Source organism: Limulus polyphemus, unplaced genomic scaffold, assembly GCF_000517525.1.
Source record: "Limulus polyphemus unplaced genomic scaffold, Limulus_polyphemus-2.1.2 Scaffold213, whole genome shotgun sequence".
NCBI classification, from domain to species: domain Eukaryota; kingdom Metazoa; phylum Arthropoda; class Merostomata; order Xiphosura; family Limulidae; genus Limulus; species Limulus polyphemus.
In genome coordinates, this window is record NW_013665823.1 from 111,418 (window position 1) to 137,546 (window position 26,129).

General features: G+C 33.0%; 1 protein-coding gene across 1 annotated transcript in view; it reads right to left on the reverse strand.

Annotated features, from left to right (window-relative positions):
* Positions 1-20,883, reverse strand: part of LOC106478455 (dual oxidase maturation factor 1-like) — a 35,721-nt gene extending 14,838 nt beyond the window's left edge. Inside the window, exons 1-6 of the mRNA XM_022382061.1 lie at positions 20,860-20,883; positions 16,830-17,025; positions 12,468-12,525; positions 7,222-7,356; positions 5,583-5,645; positions 3,166-3,319 (exon numbers count right to left, since the gene is read on the reverse strand). Coding sequence (XP_022237769.1) covers positions 3,166-3,319; positions 5,583-5,645; positions 7,222-7,356; positions 12,468-12,525; positions 16,830-16,997 — 578 coding nt within the window. The 5' untranslated portion in view covers positions 16,998-17,025; positions 20,860-20,883. The remainder of the gene's footprint in view (positions 1-3,165; positions 3,320-5,582; positions 5,646-7,221; positions 7,357-12,467; positions 12,526-16,829; positions 17,026-20,859) is intronic.
* Positions 20,884-26,129: the final 5,246 nt, after the last annotated feature.

Consider the following 26,129-nt stretch of genomic DNA (forward strand, 5'->3'; position numbering starts at 1 on the left):
CAAGTTTTTTCGAATCCCCCTTCCTTTTTTTTTTTTAGTAAAAACAGGGTCTGCGGTGATCATTTTAATGATATTTATAAGAACTTCCTTGGTAAAAGGGAAACATTAGCTACATAAAATACGCCCCGTACTTGCTTATCTCTCTTATCATAACTTATTCAGTATATAGATAAATAAAGGAATAGGCAGATAGTTATATTGAGAAAGAGAGAGATGGAGAATTTGGACTTATGTGTAAATTTGATGCCCATATGTATACAAATTACTGAACCTAACGTCTTACAAAATAATCGGATTCACTTGTACCAAACAAAAACATTGCATTTAACATCCAGTTTCGTATTAACTTGGAAAAAGCATAATTTATATTCATAAATGGTATAAATATTAGTAGAAAAATTAAAGTGAAGAATACAAAAAGAAACTGACATCTGATGGCAAATCAACAAAACAGGCTACAACTGTCCTTTATATTTAATGTTGCCATGGTTTCACTACCTTTGTGGGCTAGAATCACGGTTCCGTTGATTAGCGATGTTGCCTAAGGAGTGTTATTTCCATAGTAACTTTTGGTTTTTCAGAAAGTGCTAACCCTTTTTACTCCCCCATTTTTGAAGGCAGAACAAACTGCACGCCCATTTAACAGTTTAAACCTATACCTGGACATCAATCTTTAAGTCGAGTTATAAAACCGTTCCGCTCTGTATATCGTGCTTTAATGTAATAACAATTTACTCTTTATGAAAACACCACAAACACGGGGCCGACAAACTTTATCAAGTTATTTTAGTTATATACTTAGATGCATATACCCCAGTTAATCCACCTATGAAATTCATAACACTTAGTTATCAAGCTGTTATTGTTTACACACATACGCACAGATATCTTTTCTTGCAACTTTAATTAAACGCCCACTTTAGTAGAACATCACGCCTTTCTTAGAGCTTTGTTATTTTCTTATTGTTTATCTTAACACCTTTCTATTTGACTTTTACTAGCATACCTTGTGTGTGATAACATGTTAACAGATTGCTTGTCAAAGAAATTTTCTCACGGATATTTTTTCTCTCGCAAGTGCTTTAGTCCTTCTGTATGTAACCACACTCTGACTGCTATCACAAGAGTAATCTTTAGCGTAGGTACAAACATGTACAATACAATTACTGTAACTACAGGTAAACAATAACAATTAGGATGGGTGAAATATAAAAAAAAACGAAACAAATAAACACCTCAGCACCGTACATTTTTATGGTCATACTCCAATACATTTCTAGCACATTGAGAGCTAATAATGAAGCAGAAAATGTTACTATTACACAGGCTTGTAAGAGAGTAATGCAGAGATGTATATTTTCATACTTTTCGTCAAAGTTCAATTCAAAATAAAATTTTAAATCATTTAAGAGACATTATCCATTCGAAATAAGCCTGTCCATCTTAATTAATAATTTGCTCAGTAAAGAAACATATGAACATATAAATGGATAGACAGAAGGAAGGAGAGAATTGTTTCTAATTTGTATTCTTATGTAAAATATGTTCAGTAAGTATGATGTCTGTAACTAATTTAGTCAGTTCAGAGACAAAGTATTGAATTAGTAATATCCCGAAAGTTGTAAAATTGTGATAAATGTATTTGAATGCTGCTTAGTTTAATAAAACAACACCCTAATGAAATCTAGTTTATTTTTTCTATGAAATAATTATTAAACTTATCGTTCTAAGTTTTGTTGCATGACGTCTTAAAACTGTTGCATAACTAGCAGTGTATTCTATTATGTAACCTTAAGATACAGTGGATGCTTAAGACACAGAAACACGTTTTTCAGTGTCTGAAAACGTAAAATAATGATGCAATAGCTGGAAGTATACAGACTTTTGATTTTTTAACTCTAAGAGTGAAATGTGCATAGTTTTGTTTATAACTGCATTTTAGGATGAATCCTATGCGCAAAATCTTGGCGTTCCAATGGAAGCTAACGTTTTACCTTATGTTGTAAAATTATATTTGTTGTTTGAAACAGTCAAATAAAGCTAACGAAAGATTTTGGTTACATCGATGACTTTAAAACAAAAAATAATGAACACTGTGTTCAGATATTAAACTTATTTATCTAGATACTGGTTGTATTAAAATCAAAATCATCAACCATTAATTGTTTCAGTATTGCACCAAAAAATGGATTTCTATAAATAAACATATTTCACAAGAAAATAAAATTTCCATTTCCAACTTATTATTTCCCCATTTGTCCTCCATTGCTGTTTTTTATGATGCATACAAAGATTTACGATTTACAGCTTCAATAGAATAGATTATGTAACTATGGTTATCTTTTTACAAAACATTATCAATAAGTCGTAACTTTTGATTCCATTTCTCAGAGAAAAATAACCCATTTGGAAATCAAAGGTTATCCAGTAAAAAAAATATTATAATTAAAGACAACTAAAAGGACAAAGTGATGTCTGCAGCAGTAAAATTCTGTGCTTATAATCAACGTATGTAACAAAAATTGTGATAAATAACACCTATAAACATATCCATAAGTAACTTTTTATCAAATGTTCAGATCCTCTACATTCTGTTATAGCAGGTTTACAAATTAAAGTTATTTAGTCCAGATCATATTTGTATGTAGCAGTGTTGTTTCCTTCAACAGAATGATGCACAAAACTCACACCTCTACGATATTGTTCTTAGGTCCTGCCCTTATAGCTGCTCGAACGGTACGCTACTAATATAATAACATAGTGTCACGACAGGATTACCTCCACACGTTCTTGTAAGGTTAATGACATTCCAACCAATTATTATAACAACAACGAAAAAGGCAGTTAGTGAAACACAAACGAGACTTATAGAAATCATAATAAGAGCGGGACTTAGAACTAAAATATAGGCGCATTAGTTATTGTTGAACAGGAAGATGAGCCTAATTGAATGTACTCTTGTAAAGTTTTGAAAATGTTTCTAGCGAACCTGAAATGATTCCTACTAGGGGGTTACAGCTTACTAAAAGTATATCAGAAACAAAACACTCGCCATCATTACATTATTCAAAGATTTAGATAGTGTATATCATAAACTTAGGCAGAGATGGCTATTACTGGATACGAAGATTCTAGTTAATATGATTTATGAAAACGTACTCTTACCATAAAAGAATATAGGAGTAATATCCTGCTAGGCGGTAATGCCGTCCCCAGCTAAATCCTTCTAAATCCTGACTCAAATATTCAGCAGTAGTGAGTATAGGATAGGGCAACCCCTTCACAAGCGCTTCTCTGTATTCCTCTTTTAATTCTGTAGCTAAAATAAATATATATACATATATTCAATTACGAAACTATTGCACAGATTTCAAATTAATTTTACACATTTCTCTGGAATTAAGGCTAGAAAATCCAAACAAAATTAATTACCTCGTAGGCCCATACTCACTTGTAATTTAGTTACTCATATATACCTTCAAAACATGAATCATATGGTGATTCACACATTATTAAAACTTAGACCATCAGTTATGGCTACGCACGAAAGACATCTAATAGCAAAGATAAATAGCCATAACCGATTGTTCGGCGACGTTCAGGTACTATTTACTAATGGCGAAGACAAACAAATAAAAACAACTAGAACATATGGACGGAACACGGAGATTTTTAATAACTACTTTTCTTAATTAGGAACTGATAACATAAGCATCATTTTTAAACGTGCACGTTTAAAAAGTTTAGTTAGTTTTTGCCAGTTTAGCTTATTTCAAAAGGCATGGAACAGTTCGAAGTAATTGTGTATGAATACATATATATGTAACTGTTATAAAACCTGAATTGTTATCGTGACTCATGTTTATGCATGCGTGTGACTGCTGCAAGTAAATATAAAAACATGTACTTTTTCTTTATAGGTTTAAAATCATTAAATAACTAGTTAAATTTTTCCCAGAAACACAAAAGCTTTTATAAACACTACGCATCTTTATGTTGTTAAAAGTAGTTGCATTCTTTATTTCGTACTAAAATCATTTAATGTGTGTACAGGGGATTAAGGGAACAACACAGACAGTTGTCCTAAGCCCGAGGTCTGGAGGAGGGAAAAAATACTTTAATTTTCTTTATTATATTGACAAAATACTTCTGCTTATAAGTCCCGGGAATATTTTCTGTCTGTACACTGTGATTCTGTATGTATTTAAATCGTGCCTTAAATTTCGATTTTTTTTTCATGCCTGAAAGATGATTTGCTCCAAACAGGTTTGCTCTTGTGCGCGCGACAAACCTCACGTACCATTATCACGTGCTTCCTCGGTGGATCAACGATAAATTTGAGAGCTTATAACGCTAAAAAACCGGGTTTTGATACCCGTGGTTGGCACAACACAGATAGCTCATTGTGTAGCTTTGTGCTTAACATCAAATAAATAAACTATCATCACGTATGTGTTACGCTTGCACTTAGCTGGATTGAGAGGGGGGCCCTTTTTCAGAGGACTTGTCTCGAGCTCCAAAACTCCTGGCTGCGGCCCTGAGAGGGAAGTCCAATTATCCAACCATGTTGGGAGAATAAAGAGATATTTCATTTCACTTTCGTTAAACCACAAAAATTTAAATGTTAAATAGCACAAGCTTAACGATAATTTCTCGCCCTCTCGTTTTGTTGGCCAGTACTGTTGTGTACGGACTGGCACTCCTATAGTGATAAGTACTTGTACAAACACTTCCTAGATTTAACGCATATACGGCGATAATACAGAACCGATTGTCCTATTATTTCTTAACGACTAATTACAACCAACAAAACCGAGGTTTTTGCATACATGCCCACTTTTGTTTGAATTTAAACCAGGGTATTTCTGACACGGATGTATATGAGCCAATTAAGAAGAAACAGAAGAGAAAGAAAATACTAAAACAAAGTACTCGTTGGCACAAGAAGAAGTCCACTTTTGTAAAGATCGCTTCATGTTCTAGGCAGAAGGCATAGCGTGCATTATTTTTGCTCATGGGATAGGAGAAACCGCTTCGACTCACTGCTCATACAGGTCAGTTTCACCAGAATGCATCTGTACAAACAAGCACCTTATCTCTAGCAATAAAGGTTGTGTCCTTTGTTCTACCACCGTGTAAAAAAAAAAAGAGAGAAGAACAAAAACAAAAGAGATGACAGGCAAAAATTACTCATGGAAACGACATTTATGACAGCCACGGTATTATTCTACACAAAATCAACTCTAAAACATTCGAAGTTAAACAGTGTTTCGTAAAATGACAGGCTTACTAAACTTGCGATCAAATTGCTGTAGCTTTTATAGAAATTTTGATATTGAACATCAAAATGTTTGAATATTTTTCCCGGAAACAACTTAGAAAACAAATATAATTCTTACTAAAATATTACAAATAGCAGGATGTAGTAAAAATATATCATTAAGCTGTATTTCTTTTTTAGCACTGAACAGTTTATGAAATAATACTGTAGTAACATTCTTCTTAGAATGATAAAAAAAGCTTTTTCTACTTGTTTATAACACAATAATATTTAAACACTGTAAAGCAATAATAAAGCTTACCTCCAATCCAACTAAATCTTTCGTTGTAGTTTATGTCCTCCAACAATATATTTTTTGGCATGGCTGTTCGGAATACAGTATAAATAATATTTAAACACTCTCTCTTCTTTAGAAACTGATAATATATATATATGTAACGATTTACTTACTTTGTAATACACAAAAAGTATATCAAACTAATTAATAAATAATGGTTAAAACGTTTTTTTTTCAAACCAATATGTTATTTATCAAGCAAGATGTTTTGTACCTTTTTTTTTTTTGGCCACCAATAATTTACTGTAATAAACAATTAATAAAAGACATTTTTTTTAAGCCTGAGATAAGGAGCCAAAAAGGGGCAAGTACACTGGTTCAACAATAACAATTAAGTCGTCACACCCAAATAAACATTAATTAATAAAACTCGAATAAACGAAAAGAAACGCTAGTAACGAAGTTTGACCATGTTGGACTTATCAAATATTAGCTTACTTTTAACTTAAGACAGAATTGTCAATTATCTTAAAATTAATGGTTGAATCTGATATCATGTGGTCTTTCAACAATACTGAATGGCTTTGTTGCTCAGAGGGTTAACTTTGATCAACCTAGTAATAATAAATTTAATAAGGCTGAGGAGATAAACACAGGAATGTTAATATCAAAACTTTTTTAGGACTAATACAACTGGCAGAAGTCGTAAAATCAATCTCAAGCTGACTTCTGCTGAATTACATGAGTTGGAGCAACCAACACAACAGGAACTCCTGTTAATATTTTTTAAAAATGACTAATACAGCTTGCAGAAGCCGTATAACCAATCTCAAGCTTACTACTGCTGAATTACATGAGTCGTTTTTGATTGTGTTTATTTGTTTGTTTGAAGTTAAGCACAAAGCTACACAATGGGCTAGTTGTGCTCTGCCCACCACGGGTATCGAAACCCGAGTTCTAGCGTTGTAAGTCCGCAGACATACCGCTGTGCCACTGGGAGGGGGGGGGTATTTAGATTGTGAATAGTTCAGTATATCTTTTCTTACTTTTGCTTATTTTTCTCAGTTTGTACACCAAGATAAAAGTAAAAATATGCTACTATTCTTTATTTAATGTTCTTAATGTTTATCTCTTAAAATCTTGACTTAGCAGTAAGCAGGAGTTCCTGTTGTGTTCGTAATTTATGCACTTGGCAATTCGGTCTCGTAATAAGTGCACGTTAGAGAATGGACACTGCAATCGACGACCCAATAAGGTGACTGAGAGCGTCTAACGTGAATACAGTTTAAAAGTGTGAAACTTGGTAAGAGGTCAGCAATTCAAACCAAAATAAAATTTTCAAATGGTACAATTTAAGTAGAAGAATAAATATTTATCAGGATGTCAAAGTAAAATACATAGTTTTGTTTGCAGTTAAGTTTTTTTCAATTTTATTTCAAGCTTTAAGAAATTAAAATATTCAATTCCTTAGAATAAATTTCTTATTTTATTTCACAAGATTTTTCCCTTACAGTCATCTTAAACCATTGAAAATTGATGACTTAAATTAACTTCATGAGCGTTTAGTACTATATACAGCCCAGTTTTAACAGTTGTAATCATTGCCTAAAACACACGGATAATATTCCCATATTTCAACTATACTTCGATAACTCCAACTTACCCTTAAGTGTTATATTAACTCCATTCAATCCAATACGTACTCCAAGATTAGCTTCAATTTTCTGCCGTGAAAACGCATGATGGGGACCGTAAATCTTAGTTTGTGCCACATGCCATTCTGTTCCATAGTTGGTCACTACATTGAACAAAAATAATAAATTTACTTATCTTGCCCTTCTGTACAGCTAAATAGGTTTCACATTCTGTGATCAAATTCTGAACCAAAATATCAAAATGTGAAATACGTTACTCTAGGGTAGGTTTATAAATTTTGAAAAACAAAATAAAAACAACTTAAACAATTGTTGAACAATAGATACATTGTTATCAGGTTATTTGTTTTTCGGTTCATATAACGTATTTGAGTGGAAAAAAAAGATGTAGAAATCCAACAGGCATACCACTTTAACAGTCTACATTTTTTTACAACGTATTTTAAATTTACTGGTTGAAAATGAAACCGTATTTAAAAGACTGCAAAGTGTTGATGAACGAATATTCCCAAGCCAGCAGAGTATTAAATGACTTGATATACCCTCTATGCCGGTCACTAAAGAAACAGCACTAACGTTTTATAGTTTATCTGCTTCTAACAAATATAGTCTATCTACTAAGAAGATTCAAATTTCAACATAATCTGTGTATCTGATAGTCTGAAATATTAAACTTTCATCTGAACAAAAGTTTAAAAAATCTAAATATACATTGAACTAAATTTATTGCCAACAACAATAAAAAAGTGATGAATGATAAAGCTAGAAAGTTACTTAAAATATTACTCATTATTTGAGACGGTAATTAATGAATATAATCATTTTTATGTCTCAATTTAGGGCATTACATAAAAAAAGTCTGCTTCAAAAACTAAAGGTGAGATTGTTATTAACATAACCCGATTTTTAGAATTTCCGCTGAGCCACCGGGAAGCAAAGATGAGGCATTATTTTGGTTTTACTGGATACATATTAATAGGAACTGGAGAGCATTAAGTAAACTAAAACAGTTTAAATAACATTACAATTTAGAGGCGATGTGCAATATTTTAATAGGTTCATATTGTTACTACATAAAAAAGCATTCGAGTCATGCTGGTTATGTTATTTTCGAACTTACAAAATCATTATTCAATAACACGAAAACAAAAGTTAGTGGTTACGATAGTCTCCTCATTACAAGTAGAAAACCTAGTGATGTTTATTGATTAAAATAATCCACTGTGAACTTCCATACTTAACTTAGCAGGTGGAAGAGAAACGACAAAATAAAAAAGTACTTAAATGTTCACAGTATACACTTGCCCTACATTATGGTCTGAAAATGGGAAGCGTTATAATTTTTCAGATGTTGCATTAAGCAAACATGTTTCTGTCATAACTTTTTTCTTAATTTTGAGTTTCACATGCTAAAAGAATATAAGCACTACATTACATTACACAAGTTGCTGTCATATCCAGATTCCTTACCTGTCCTATTAAATGTAACTACAGCAACAAGTATATGCAGAATCTGTGGACTTTTACAGAATTTCATCAACCTTCCGTAATAAATAAAAAAACAAAAAACAAATAAATATTTTATTAATATTAGTCTATTTTACTTCACTATAGTGTGACTTAAATACATTTAATTTATAAAAGGATGGTTACACAAATATTTATGTTTTTAGATTGAATAATTACATAATATTTGGGAGTAAGCCTCGAAACGCAGTGGTCTTAAGTGTGCAATATGCAGAATGAGTACATGGTATAGACGAGGTCAAGAAGTTTAATCACATGCCGGTTTGACTTGTATGGGAAATTTTGTTGTCCCGTGTAATGTCTAGAATAATGAACATATTTATTTAGTTTCGCAGAGGGCGCTGAGAATCTTCACGCGTTTTGACAAGAATCCTTGATGCCAAGCCTAAATGACTCAGCGCAATAAATCATTATGTCCTAAATTTTTCTTTAATTATGCATGGTTATCGTACCATTTACATTTATTGACTATAATTTTAGTTTTATACACTTACTATAAAAAATGTACAAATTAAAATTATATATATATATATTAATTTGTAAGTCCGAACTGATAACAGAAAGCAATCTTTGTACTCAGTATAATGCCACAAGTTTAATTTTAATTGTCTATATTGTTACGTGTTACATGGAATTATTTTTAAAACTAAGATTTAAGCCTTACAGAAGCAGATAATAAGTGCATGGATCTAAGCTATACGTTTTCCAGTGTTGAAGGTAACTGTCTATAACGACTCAAAGGTAAGCTTTAGGGCTTATAACGCCTAATTTTGGGGTTCAGTCCTCACCGTAGACACAGCACAGATAACCCATTGTCTCGATTTACGTTAAAACAAACAAATAATTAAGAATAACATTTGATTGTTCATATAATTGTTTGATGCGACACTGTTTTTGACACATAAAAATTACTCCAACAAATTTATTCAAGATTACATTGAACATTTCAATTATTCAAACATATTTTAACAATATGCAATATACATTCAATAAAACAAGTCCACTGACAATGAGAAACATTATTCCAAGAAAATAATATTGCAAATAACGTTTGGAAACACGAGTTTAGGTTTCAGATATTAACTTACATGTCGGAACCCAAATCTGTTATGTTTGTTATTTAGTTATTATTAAGCACAGAGCTACACAATGCGCTATCGAAATCCAAGCTTTAGCGTTGCACAAGCTGTTATGAAACGCGCATTATTGGTTGAAACTAAGCGGAGCGTGACTTTTGGGATAATGGTTTAAACTGCTATTATTTTTTATAGGCCAAGATTGGAGATATAAAACCACACGGTGTAAATTGCAGCTTTGCTTCTTGGAATTTAGCTGGAATAAAAGGAAGAGAGAGGGACAGAATAAATATAAGTGAATGAGAAATAATTACAGTACAACTTGTTTACGACTGAGACCTCAAATTGGAAGGTCAAACTTTCACGCTAATCGAAACCTAGTATCTATAATGAAAATGGTATTTAGTTGTGTGTATGCTTCTTAATTAAAAAATAACATTCAAAACACAAAAGAATAAAGGAGAGAACTACAATAGAAATTTTACCCCACCTATCAACTGCGAAAAAATCATCACGATTTTCAAACCTATAACTATCAGTTCCATCTCCACGGTTTATCATGGCGACAATTGGCGTCTAGAAAGAGCAGTGTGATAGGATCTGAAACAACCTGGTGTAATAGGAGAACAGGCATTCTTTTGGATCGTGATATGGTATTTAGTTCCTCGAACAACGACAGTGCTGCTCACAAGTGACGATAATTCATTTAAAGTGAGGTCTGGCTAGGTTTCGAAACGCCCCGTTTGATCGTATGTATAAATTACATTCAACAAGTAAAATTATAAGTGCTGCGAACTTATAACAAAAATATGTAAATAACTAAACTAAACTTCTACCAGTTTTCAGATTTCATGACAGATAATATTCCTCTACATTTTATCACACCGAATTAGTTTTATAGCTAATTTCGTCAGTGTTTCTGACGCATCAAACAAGCAGACAATTCAATACGTTCATTCATAAGTCCTTGATGTAAGTAATTCATGAAAAACGAAACTCATGTTTCAACTCAATGTACAGAAAAGTTAATCGCACTTTGTTTTATTGAATTTTATATACTAATATCATGTCACGACGCTGTATATGAGAACCGTGGTGCTACAGACGCCATCTTTAGCACCCGTATGTACTCGGTTATGTTGAAATCCTGGCCATTCGACAGTGCAATGATACTACTGGTAGTCTTGCTAGTGTAAAGACTTTTCGACGAAAAATATTTATAAGGAAATATTATTAAATAATTTACAACCAAATATACGCACCATTTCAATAATCTTTGCGGAAATGGAAACATTCATACAACAGAACATTGAGGACAGCAATGAAATTGCACAAAAATGAACCTTCCGACCCTAAAAAAAGGTTTAAAGTTTACTACTAAGGCTTACAATCTAAAAGCTTCCGTCACACCTCTATTTTAACGACAATTTTCATGAGAAAGGTTGCTGAAAAAATTGGAGTCAGTTTTTTTTTTTTAATTATGCACAAAGCTACACAAGGGCTATCTGTGCTCTGCCCACCACGGGTATCGAAACCCGGTTTCTAGCGTTGTAAGTCCGCAGACATACCGCTGTGCCACTGGGGGGCATTGGAGTCAGAGTTTTACCAAATAACTGTTACGCCTCTGTCAGTAGTTCAAAATTAGGAACAGTTATACTGAATTCCAGTTGGTCTCTGATCTAGTCATTAAGCCCACTGTCGCATAAGGTGCCGTTCAATGAAATACCATTACCAAAAGATCGTATTTCTATTAGTAAGCCAGACAGATATTACATTTCCCTTTGTTTCTAACTTATAACCAAATAGTTTTCAATTAAAACTTGCTTTTATCAACAAAAGTAAAAAGTGTATACTTAACATTCACCGAAATTTGTAATGTTATATGCACATTAATAAAACTAGATAGAAATCTTGGATAAATCATCATTAATTAGTGTTTACTTGCCCTAAAATGAAATTCGAATATGATTTCCTTAATGCAAAGAACATGTTATTTTTGTAGCTTGTGCTTTTTTTCCTCCATGGATTAAGTTGTTTGGAAATATAAAAACTGTAATTAAAGGTTTAGACAATAAATAAACATGTGTTGTACGAATATGCTATATATTTAATAGTAAGGCAGTGTTTTTGTGTATACTTACAAAATTTCTTTATGTGTTAGAAAGGAAATAAATTAGTTGCTACACGATTATAACCTTCAGACAGAACTAAACTCTGGGAAAGGGAATTAAGAAAACAAGATTGTGATACAAAATCTTATAAAAAGTTTCAAAGGCAGTACGTACATATTTTATTCCCAATGATATTTAAATTTGTGTCGAGGTGATTTTTTTTTTCATTATTTATTCCACATTTTGTATTTGTTATTTGACTACACGTAAGAGATAAGTTGCATCTATTCCTGGTAGAGACAGGAGGAACGTACACGGAAGTATTCACACATGACAGACACCGTTTTCAGATATTATGATCGTCTGAAGTACATTATGATTCATACAAAACAAGTTCCAATTAAAGACTGTAAATTACTCGTTTTTATCTAATTCGTTTCTATTTTTTTTCTCTACGGTTACATTGCTTCTTCTATAAATAACTGAAGCTTTTAGTATCGAATCATTGAGACATTTGAAAGAAGAATTTGGTAAACTTACCAAGAATGACTGCTCCTATAAAGAGACTAATCGTGACACTCACAAACGTGGAAAATTTCTGAAAAATCAAACAAACAAGAACAAATAAATAAATAGAATGATAGTTTTACCTTATATTTCACGGGAGTTCAGATATTTCACGCATTGCAAAACTTCATCCAACATTTCTACTTTTAACTTCCTGTTGAAGATTTTAGGTGAAAATCAAAATATTAGTACGAAACAACTAATTTGAATATCATACATTTTAATAAATCCTATACTGTAGTAAAGATGGATTTTATTATTGTGGATGGCATCACTTTATTCCTCCTATCCCACATGTACATCATATACATTGGCGTAAACTTTCCCTACCATTTTATGAGGATTTCTATGGTTCTTAAATGACCTATAGCATGTTGGTGAGTATACTAGATAGTCTAGTATATATTTATATCTGTATATCACGAATACATATATCTCTTAGCGTACATGTATCGGATTCCATAGTTGAGTATTCTGGAAATATAATGAATTCATTATTTACTAAAATAGTAACTTAACCCTTGAACTACCGAGTGATTTTAATACTGTTTACTGTACCAGTGAGATCCCCATAGTATATCATAATGAGGAGTTTTATGTTTTTGTCTGCTACAATTCTCGGTGTGAAAAACAAATTAATTGAAGAAAACAAAACAAAAAATCGTAAAATCACTCATTTTTATGTTAAATATACAAGGGATCCCAGGTGTAATTAGTAGAATTAATTGCAATATTTAGTGTATTTTTGTTTAACTTTTGTACGTGACCCGTGTTATTAGGGTTTCTGTAGCCAACAAAGTCATGGACTTAAAATAATTTGTTTCATAAACAGTGTAGAAAACGTTTTTAAAAAGCCGATTTGATCCATGATGGTTAGATCCTTTTGCTAATTCTAGGACTAATAATGTTTTTTTAAATCTTCCAATGCGTGTCCTGTAAAAATTTACTACTACCGACTTAGCAATCATAAGTCATACAATTTAGCCTAAAAAATGCCTTTCCCCGTGTGAAAGTGAAACATCTAAAACGGATTTTTGTCAGTAACCGCACACACGCACAAATGTGTATATACACTTAAACATACAACGTTAAGATGTCATAACAATTAAAAATGTTCTAATGTCATTTGTTACTCATTCTAATTTCCAATTTTAACTATAAATTATATTCAACCAGAAATTTACTGCATGCTAGCTGAACATCTAGCAGGTTTATTTATTGAGATGAAGGTTGGTTAATTATTTCCTCCCAAAATACAAAACCATATTTGGTTGTGTAGACGCTTGCAAAAACAAACAAACAAACCAGCTATTTAGCCACAAATCTGGGGCGGTTAGGCACAGTAGCCCCTTTTCGCCCAGATGGAAGAATGAATATGCATTTATCCCTTAGTAACGTATAATTACGCTGAAAAATATGTCGTACGTGACATGCTTACTTTTGAATTCATTCTCCCCTTCCTTCCTAGCGTTGTTAATAGCATGGAAGGTTTTCTGTATCCATACAGCGTTAATTATGGTAAGGTGAAAATCAAATGCCTCTCTTCATCATTCGTATGCTGTAACAATACATTGGCGTATACTTGGTTTGGTATAACATGGTGGACACAAGTAGTCCAATTATTCTATTCCTCTTTCTTATGAAGTACAACGGAGATCCTTATTAAGATGCCACTATATCGTCATTAAACATCGTAATCACTATCGTATATCTTTCCTTTTTAGAGGCAATATTTTGCTATCTTAATTCTTACTCGTTCCTGATACTAACTTTAACTGCATCGTTTATTTTTATCCTTCTTCCTACATTATCGGAAGCAAAAGAAAATCCTAAAATATATGACTTAACAAAATCATTGGCTTACTATAAAAAACATTAAATATACTATCTTAGCGAATCGATGAGGTTCCCATATTTCTAAACTTTCTTATTAAAAGAAAAATACTTTGTTTTAGGAATAACAAAACATTCACGAATGCTTGACGTAATTTGCATAGTTCTGACTTTAAAGATGTCATTATGATTATGTATAAGACTGCTATTAGACCTTCTTTAAAGTACTTTGTTTAGTTTACGTCTTCTGAAGAGGATACAGACGTCTCTTAAAATTATTTCCATTTTTAAAAAAATTAGATGATTTAGTATTTCAAAGTGGAAAGTTTCAGTCTTTGGATAATAAAATAGACAGTCAATACAACAGAATATAGAAAGTAACAGCAGAACCATACAGACTATTTCAAACACAAGTTAAATGTTTGTAACATTTATTGGTAGGCTTCAAAAGGAATGATTACTTTACAAAGATATACATGATAGATCAAATATATTTTGGCATTATTTGGATTGTGTAGTCTAAGAAATTTTCAGAAAAGGCAAATTATGTTCCTACATCAGTAGTAATTATATCTCCTGTTATAGTATAAATCCTAACAAGATTTTCATACAATATTGACGTCATTCGTCCTTCGCGTCATTCCCCAAGAAGAGGGTGTTCCCAAACGCGGAGGAACGTGGTAATACCAAGGTCAGTTGATACTCGAAAACATTTAGTGTCATTGATCTGACATGTAAAGGGCTCAATTACCATTCTGTCATCGAGATGTGATAAACCCGGAGAACTTGTCATAAGTTCACGCACATTGGTCAGCTTGAGTTCTGATACTAGACCTAATAAAGGTGTAATGGTCTTAGTGGGCAGAGTTGACTAATCATAGTACAAAGACATGATGGCTTGAGGGAGAGGGAGGATCAATGTATGCTGTTAACCAAACACCCTTTTGCGCATACGATACAAAAACAAGTATGAACACACTTAGCAGTATTTTTTTACAGAAAAAAATATATCTTTTTCATTCCAAAGAAAACATTAAAAATCATTCTAAACACCTATCTGTTATATAATAAATGGTCGTTCTGTTGTGTACTTTAATAAAATATTGTTTAGTGAAATCTTATGTATGCCTTTTTAAGGACAGTCACTAAAATGGAATTATATGATCCACATTCAATGTGGCTAGAGGATAAAGCGAAACAGTAAAACAATAACTGTCTGTATATGTAACTGTCAACCACTTCATGGTTTCATACATACTACCTCACAAGGTAAAATATCCCCGAGTGTGTTCAAGTGTGACATAAACCTATAGTAAACCCCAACCCACTTCTACTGCAGTCTCGTGACAATCAGGCATCTACAACTGATTAGTTAATATAAATCTCCACCTGCCTCTACCGCAGTCTCGTGACAATCATATAGGATGTACAGATTAGCTAAAATTTTTGAATGGGTATGAATTAAAAGAGATCATCATGTAAAATCATTTAAAAGATACCATAGCATAAGTTATGTGCTAAACAGATTGTGAACTGCATACGTATGTGCGTGTGTTACTTCAACACCAATACTAGGGCAATGGGTTACAAATAGCAAGGTGGGTTATGAAGCTTTAATGTTTTATGTATATCATTAGAATTTCTAGAAGTATAGCTGATAGTCACAATAAAACTTGATTATCTATTGCATAAAACTTTTTAAAAATTTCGTGCTTATTAAAACACAGCCCATTTACACTGTCTGTCAGTTGTTTTTCCTCATCACGCGAACATGAAATATTGTTTAACACATTCAGCTAACATCTTATTTCTCAATATTGATATTTCAAACTACGATTCTATTGATAAGCTATTAAATTCATAATATAACGGTCGTATATCATATAAACATTCAATGTATGAGACTCATTCCAGAATCCAAGTACCGTTTCCTTACGAAAAGTAACTATTGCTGTCACTGCTGCAAAATGTTGATTCTGCACAGCCCATGTATTATTGAGAAATAGAAAAAAGTATATACATAAAATCCCAATACCAATCCCTCTTTCTTTGAAACTCACAATTGACTTTCTCTTTATCTCCTACACCCCACACCCGCACATATATAAGTGTCAGTTAAAAAGTAGTTTTTTCTCAGAAAGAGTGGGTTAATTATTAAGATTGTTTATTTTTCAATTTCGTGCAAAGCTACATGAGGGCTATCTGCGCTAGCCGTCCCTAATTTAGCAGTGTAAGACTAGAGTGAAGGCAGCTAGTCATCACCAGCCACCGCCAGCTCTTGGGCTACTCTTTTTTTTAGTGGGATTGACCGTCACATTATAACACCCCCACGGCTGAAAGGACGAGCATATTTGGTGTGACGGGGATTCGAACCCGCGACCCTCAGATTGCGAGTCGAGCGCCCTAACCACCTGGCCATGCCGGGCACAGATTGTTTATTTTATTACCTTAATGTATAAGATCTGAAGGAAGCGAAACCAATTATTTACAAAAATAACTTACCTCCTTTCGAATTCCAGGAAATACAATAAGGAAGGCAAAGAATATGGTGGAAAAACTGACGTAAATTACGATATTTCGAATATCTTCTATTACAGGTGTTCGGTTCGAGTGCATGTACAACGTGGGACCTCCGTCACTTCGGAAGGCGTCGAACCATCCTTTCAACATTGTACTAGTCTTGTCGTTTTGTTTCACACTATAAAACATACAGAATGTTGTAGAGTTTTTTGTTGTTTTTTTTTTTCAGTTGTCGATTTATTTCCTATTGCTGAGAATCATTTAAACATAGGAATAAGAACGAAATATTCACCGAATTTGACGGATAACTATTACAATAACAACAATTTCCAGCGGTCAGTGAATAATAAGTGTCGGTGAAAGTGGAGAGATCAAATATACTTTCACTACCTCCTCTAGAGCCCAGCAAATCACAATGGCCATTTCTCTGAAAAAACGTTAGCATAAACGCAATGGCCCACATTCTCTTTCAGCTCCAACATTTCATTGAAATATTAATAAAGCAGGTCAAGGGCCAAAAACCACATTACTGCAAAAGCACCTAATCACATGGCGCTTCGAGCTTCCTAATTCACTGTCTCTAGACTTTCATGCATGTTACGTATTTAACTAACCCTAACTTGACGCATGCGTAGTACTCTTCCCCACCAAGAAACTTTCTCGTCTTTATATCATATTAGTGAAAATTGTTTGCAATCAAAATAAATCGGAGATCACTTTATCAGTTCAAAAAAAACAGAGAACAATAATTTACACTAAGATATTTTCAATTAGTTCTCATTAATCATTTATAAATATTAATCTGAAATTGTAAAATGCTGCTTACTTTTATTTTTTTGTTTATGATTTTCCTGAGCAAAATCCGGACGATGCCATCCTCTCAATTGAACATTCTGCAGCTTCTCGCATTTTCGTTTAGTCGTACCCTGATCTAAGGCTTAGCATTGAGTACAAAACATATGCCAAGTTGTATTCACCGTACCTTCTCCCTGCGTTACTAGAACCCGACTGGCACAAAACAACTAGACTTATACACGAGGAAGAAGCAGGTTAAAACTCTTCGGACATTGGCACCTGCTCTTGAAGAGCGCGTGGGATGTTCGGCCCACATTCCAAAACTCACTGAGACACGAAAGTGGAGTTTCAGACAGATAAAATTTGTATTTTAATTAGCTAAAATCTCACGATAGATCTCGAATGGCGAAGATATGTGCAGTCTCGTGACTACACATAAAAACGAGACGTTTGTTATTGAATGAAACTTTTTAAATGGATTCTTAGTGTCGGTTTCGTCACTTTAAAAAGTTCTTTGCAACATATTAAATAAATAGATGGATAATGTATGTTGACTTTGAGATGATTTCACTGATTTATAAAAATAAGTAATTATACTGGTATTCGGGACAACGGTAAATATACGGACTTATGATACTAAAAATCTGGGGTTCGATTCCCTGCGGTGGCCCAGCAGATAGTCTACTGTGAAATTGTTCTAAAAACAAACACTGGTATTTGTTACTTCATATAAATGTACTTGTAACTATATATTTATGACTCGAAATCTGATTGAATAAGTTGGCATCAGTTCCAGAATAGTTATATTCGCTTCAACATTTAAATTGTTTGTTTTTTAATTTCGCGCAAAGCTACACTAGGGTTATCTGCGCTAGCCGTCCCTAATTTAGCAGTGTAAGACTATAGGGAAGGCAGCTAGTCATCACCACCCACCGTCAACTCTTGGGATACTCTTCTTCCAACGAATAGTGGGATTGACCGTCACATTATAATGCCCCCACGGCTGAAAGGGCGAGCATGTTTGGTGTGACAGGGATTCGAACCCACAACCCTCAGATTGCGAGTCGAGTGCCTTAACCACTATGCCATGCCGGGCCCAACATTTAAATCTAATGGAATATTGGTCAACTTTATTATCATAAATTATACCAAAAAGTTTAGTTATAGAATTTTCTATAGCACACACAAAATGAACTAGTAACAAGAGTTAATTATTTGATATTATTAATCTTTTTAAAAGTTGAAAGGTGTATTATCTTGCGTTCGTGCATCTCTAATTCAAGAAAGAATAATTGAAAACATAAAATCGAACAATAGATAAATTATACGTTGGAGTCATTATTACTAAGTGTTTCTATAAGTATACTATCTAAAAATAAGTAAAATAAGTAAGAATTTTGTTTGTTTATTTTGTTGAATTTTGCGCTAAGTTACTCGAGGGCTAACTATGTTTGCCGTCCCTAATTTTGAAGTGATACACTAGAGGGAAGGTAATTAGTCAACAACACCCATCGCCAACTCTTGGGCTTCTCTTTACCAACGAATAGTAGGACTATTAGAACATTCCCACGGCTAAAAGGGCGAATATGTTAAGTGTTGGGAAACAAATGAAACTGCTTTTTTCGGGAATTGCTCATGTACAGCGTCATCTAGTGACAAATATCATTATTATGCTTTCATAGAACATTATAGAGGGCAGAGCGAATTCTAAGCGCTATAGAATATTTGTCCTTCAAAAATATTTTTATTTTATTCTATACTTAATGAATTTTATTCTATCATATACATGAATAATTATCCTATTCTTCACACAGCAAAGAAACCGAAGATATAATATATGAAGTTCTATGTTACGAATGATTATTTCTTGCTCTCCCCTAGAAAGGCCTAAGGTTATGATGGCTGCACAGGTTTTCCCCACTAGTTGGTTACGATGACGGTGACGTAGTTTAATTTCGAAAGCTCCTTGTTCAAAATGTAAAAGAAAAAACTTTCTAGCTGTTTCCTGCTGTCAACGTAATACCAAGCGTGCGACGTCACAGGACAATTGACACTCTTTACTTGTGGTTAAATCCAAATATTTATACGTATTAAATCGAAAAAAAAAATATTAAGTCACTCTACCGAAAAGTATCAATACAATGGGAACATAACTTTCTTGCATGAAACCTAATTTTATTCAAAGTGTTTTTAAAAAGTATTATACTATCAGTAACCGGTTTCATGCCGTAAGTGTCACTCTTCATAGTATATTATATATATAACATTAAGACTGTTATTGTTGTGCTTGTGCAAAAGTTTACAGTATCCGTAAATAAAAAAAATAAGAAAATTATGTCATATATTATATGTTTAATAATTGGTACAATCCAGTAAAAAAAAGTAATATGAGATTTGGGGGGGGGGTTACATTGCTCCCAGTAAAAAAAGTAATATGATATTTGGGGGGGGGTACATTGCTCCCAGTAAAAAAGTAATATGAGATGGGAGGGGGTTTACATTGCTCCTGTAATCTTTTTTGTTTGTTTATTGTTAAGCACAAAGCTACTCAGTGAACTGTTTGTGCTGTACCCACCACGGGTCTCGAAACCAATTTTTAGCGTTATAAGCCTTCAGACTTACCGTTGAGTCACTGGGAAGCTCGTAAATAATACGTGCACACAAAGATTCCAAATTACACTTAGATTAATATTATAAAACTATAATTAGTGGATGAGGAAAAACTTATTTCATATTTTAATATGTTACAAGCGCTTATAATTTCGAGCTGTAATGTATGACACATAAGTAGTTTATAAAAATAATACATTCTACTAAAAAGTACTTTGATATATATTTCGGAATACTGTTTATAAATAATATCGATGAATAACTAGAAATTAACGTTGTTTATTCCTACGTCACCTTAAAAACATATACTAAATTGTGTTCACTAATAAATACTGTTCTTTTGGAGTAATGTAATTATACATGATTTAATACTGTGTGAGTAAATAGTGCGTTCTAATGGAAATCACCTTATTAGAACTAGGTGCACAAGTTAGATAGTCATTCAAATCACGTGTTATTGTCACCACTGTTGAGTTAAACTCTACCTAGCATTAGAAAAAACATATTATTGTAGTTTTAATTCATCTACTCAGATGTCAATCTCGGTATCACACAAAACTATCTATTATTCAAAATATCGGCTTAACATTGGTTAATTAAAACTCACCTTTAATGGACTATTAAGACTTTTAAAAATACTGCAGTTGTCTTTAAAAAGTAATGTCTTCACTTGCAGAATCTTTTGATGATACCAAATTTATAGTGTCTTCATTTTATTCCTTTTTAGGAAGACGTCATTTCCTACACGGAAGAATGGGGAAACCAGGGGTAACTACGTCACGGTGGTAGTGAGAGTGGCGGTCATCGTCTGGCGTTTACGCTTTACAAACAGTAGAATTTCCCAAACTAATTAATTCCCTGCCAGAAAGATCCCGGACACGATATTGTATAAAGAAACATCTGAGGCAGCGGCAATACCCCTTGTCACTGGGGATTTTCAGTGAAAATAAGCAACGTCACTAAAACAAAGAAATACACGCGTAGTTAGTTTGAAAACTTCTAACAGTGAGTGGATGATAATTCGTTTGTTTTGAAAACCCAGATCTGAAAGCATGAACATATAGGATCCGAACGTCACTAATGTCAACTCTTTAAATGACGTTCCTGTAAACTAAACTGATTTCTGATATTTCTTTGTTCGTATTCAGAAGATAAAAGATATTTCACTGAGAATTTTGCCAGTAGTGACAGCAGTTCGATATCAATAGATATTATATACAATAACATTTACTTTGCCGGAATAGATGTCTAATACAATGCTACTTAAGTTGGCGGAATAGACCTAATACACAAAACCACTTACTCTGCTGAAATACATATAATACACAATACCACTTACTTTACAAGAATATATATAATATATAATACCATTTACTTTGTCGGAATAGATGTGAAACACAATACCACTCACTAAAAATGACTGGTTTTCGTAAAAATGAACATGCAGACACTTTTCTGGATTTATTAATTTTTCTATAACATGTTTGCATAAAATTCCATTATGAAATTGAAGACAAGGATAAATTATATTTTCTAGATGTCCAGGTTAACTCAATGAATAGGTAATTTACTATATATCTTTGTCGAAAGAGGGGAGTGCCCTCAGGGGCAACTGAAATCGTACAATCAACAGAGGACCTCGAGTGCCCAGCAAAAGAAGAAGACCAAGAAAACCCAGGCTTAAACATTGTAGTGGCATTATGATAAGTTACAATAATGTCAGAGATTGGGGAAAGTAAACGCTGGGCTCTTCCAAAATTCAACAGTGGCATACAGTATTGGCGCGCCTTGTTCCTAAAGTCAACTTTTTTTATTATTGACTTTCAGTGTTATTTCAATGTTGGCTCAACACTAACACATTCAACGGCCTGAAGGAGGGTTGAGATAGAAAAATGAAATAAGGCAGCATCTATGAGGAATGTAACAATTGTAACTGATAACTTACAGTTTACTATTCATGTGGACACAGTAGATTTTTATTTTAAAATAAAATCGATGTAAAAACACAACGCACAAATAGAAACAAATTTATTTTATCTAACAACGTTTTGAGCAACCACTCATTTTAAAGATTAATATAAAAATTTAAGTTACGCCTGAAGAAAAACAGTTGCTCCAAATGTCACTCGTTATGATAAATTTGTTTCTATTTCAATGTTGTGTTTTTATAGTTATTTTATTGCATTTATTTTTCAACGTTATGCAAAATCCAATCCTTCTGAAAACCTTTGTGTTTTTGTTTTTTGACCTGACGTCTATTTTGGAAATGCCAACAAAGCGTTTAGAATTACAATCAGCGTTGAACCAATCATGATCATGGTAGTCCCAACGCTGATTAGTATTGTTGAATTTTGGAATGCGCTTACTCTTTTGAGTAGCGAATGTTATGACATCATACTCTAACAAGAGACTAAATTCTCAGACCCAAAGGAGCTGACTCTCACTGGCTTTAACTTCATTCTGCATTCTGACCCAAAAGCTGTGATAACCAATGCAGTTCAACGGGACAACAGTGTCCACTATTAACATTAGGACGTCTCTCAGTGTAACAATTGCTACTAAAATCTACAAATCATTCAGATAGCTCACCCATTCACCCATACAAATCAGAACTACCAATGTGTTCATCAAAGTTAACACAGCACATCATTCTGAAGATTGGAGGTCACTGCCTAACCAATCCACAACACGTCAATGACAGACACCCTACCCAAAATGCAAGTGTAAACACGAATTGAAAAGGTTTACATACTGCTCTTCACAGTATAGCCACAACCTTATACTGCTAAACTCATTTGAATCAACAAGAGTCGCTGAGTACGAAGGTGGCAAAGACTCCTGTATAAACCTCGCTCTTGTTAACACCACCTTGAATGCCATCTTTACTTTTTCCAGTATTCATGCCCACTTTACACACTTTGTCTCCTGTGCCAATATGTCAAGGTGTCTGGCGGTGCTCTATCATCGAGCAAAGTCAAAGCAGCAACTTCTGCGAAAATAACTCTTCTTACTGGTAGAATAATGATACTGATGAAGCTTAAAAAGCATGCATTTAAGCCCAGGATGAATTCATGAAAATAAGGCATGACTAAGCCCAGGTAGAGGAGGCAAGGATTACATGGAAAAGAGACTGTACTCTCTTCAGACAATCAGCTTCCAAAGTACGTGACATGAAATGGAATTAACTACATTGCAAAACCAATCTTACTGACGATATCCCATTCCTTACACATACAGACACAAATAAAGTCAACAACTCTACCGTTTATTTGCCTGTACAACCGCTTTGACAGCTTGATAACAAATTGTTTAAACCACATAAAAATATATTCAGAACTGTGAGTCTTCTGCCAACATCTATACGTTCATGGATCATCTACCAATATACTTGTGATAACGGTAAACCATCTATCTTGAAAAAAAAAAGTATGACAAACAAAATTACATTTCTATGAATATATGAGTGTCTTGGGCAGAATATTTCAGAAAATTTCAAATTCTTAATTTTCTCCTATCCATATACACAGTGAAGAAAAACAGTGAGTATATTTTAATTGATAATTCCAATATTATAATCTGAATTTCGTCCAATCATGAACTGTTTAGCAAAGTAAATTTACTAATAATGAATGAAATAAAAACTTTATTTTCTTTAAATTATCTTTAAGTTATATATGCACAAAGCTACACAATGGGCTATCTGTGCACTGCCCACCACGGGTGTCGAAAGCCAATTTCTAGCATTTTAAGTCCCCAACATACCGATGTGCTAGTGGGGGGGGGGCATTTAAGACTTAGCAACATACGTATCTTCCAGAAAGATCTTTCACAAGCGCATAAGTTGAAAGGAGCTAGTAGCACCATCTAGTGTTAAATGTGAATACTACCACACGCCTTCAAGCAAAGTGTTAATAATGCAGTATGCAAACACAAATAAAGGAAATCATTTAAAACTAATTTGGCAGCCAAGACATAATTTAAATAAACTTATAAATAAATATTTAGCTTTCGATTGCATTTAAGAAACATTTTAGAAATTGCACATTGGCTTATTTCATATTTATTTTCACACTATTTGCAAACAATTCTTTGAACTGATTTATGACGATCGCTATGAAGTAAAATACATGAAGTGTTCCATTTTATCTTTAAAATGTAGTATGTTTCTGTCAACGTTGCCCCACCAGTGGCACAGCGGTATGGTTGCGGACGTACAACACTAGAATCCGGGTTTCGATACCCGTGGTGGACAGAGCACCGATAGCCCATTGTATAGCTCTGTGCTTAATTACAAACAAACAAACTGTCAACTTTCATGACAAATACTTTCTCATGTGATTATTAGGTACTACCAATTTTCTAATAACGCGTATTATGATAATAGTACGGTTATTACAAAATTTAAAAAAAAGGACGAAATATTTGGAACAAATGTTGGTGAGTTTGTTGACTAACGAAAGCATAGATTCGTTTTTAATCGGTGAAGTCGCAGGGACAAACGCATATTAACTGTGTAGCGTATTCTTAGTAAAGTCACTGGCGAAGTAACAAAACCAGAGTTTGTGAATATTTTTTTCAATCACTACAGAAGTTTCTTTAAAGAAATGAAAAGCTAAACAATTACAAAGAAAAAAACATACAAAAACCAACTTGTTTTAGTCCAAGATGTCACTTATATAAACTTCGTTAATTTCTTCAAAAATTTGTTTTGTTTTTGTTATGAAAGCTACACGAATACTATCTGTGCTAGCCGTCCCTTATTTAGCTCGGAATGTAGTGCTCGGAAATCATCAAACAAATTACAATGTACTTTAAGCTGTTTATATAATATACATATATATATATATATATATCAACTATTTTTACATCTGTATTCGAAATGTTTACAATATTCGAAAAAATTTAAGAATTTTTATCAGACTTCGAAGTTTAAAATGATCAAACCTTTAATGTAACTCGTACAGATTTTTCGATAAAAACATTGTGTTTCCACAGAAGATTTGAAATTTCAGCTGTAGTAGTATAGTAATTCACACACAAACTTCATATCGTATTTCCTCGGTACGACCTATTTAGAAAACTTTAAACTTTATTAAGTTATGATTTAATAAAATATATAATAGAACGCCATTACAACCTAAACCAAATACACAAATTACAAAATCAGTTGACGTTATGATACTAAACCCAAATCCCTGTATATAAGTAAAGAAAAACCTTTTCAAAAAAGGAATTAAATATAAGGATGGATAATATCAATCCTTCAAAACAATGCAAAGTAGATAGTAGGAGTGACATTTGCATCATCCCTACATTATAGCACAGGTATACGGTGTAGTAGAATGTTAACAGATTCAAATAGAATAAATTAAATTCGATTGTGATCGAATAGTCATTCATATATATATATATATATTGGCATAATATAGCTATACGTTAATTCTTGCGTGTACTGTTATGTAGGAATGACGCAAATGCCATCCCTACTATCTTGTTTGCATTGTTTTGGAAGTATTGATATTAGCCATCCCTACATTTACTTCTTTTCTTGAAATATTTTTTCTTTACTTGTTTGCTTGTTTTTTTAACTGCAGTATTTCTACAGATATAGGAAGGTTGTATTTATATCCAAGTTCTAAATACAATGATATATATTTATTGCTTATCTATTATTGGCTGGTAATTTCCATTTCACCCTGTATTCAAGCTATTTAAATGAACACCAAATTTCTATAAAAAAACTTACTTCAGGGGATAATGATAACATCGTTTAGACTAGAATTATGATTTTTTAAAGTTACTACTAGTTAACAATACTTATAAAAGTGGATAATCCGTTTGAAACTATGTCACCTGAGTGAAATCGGTTGACACCAT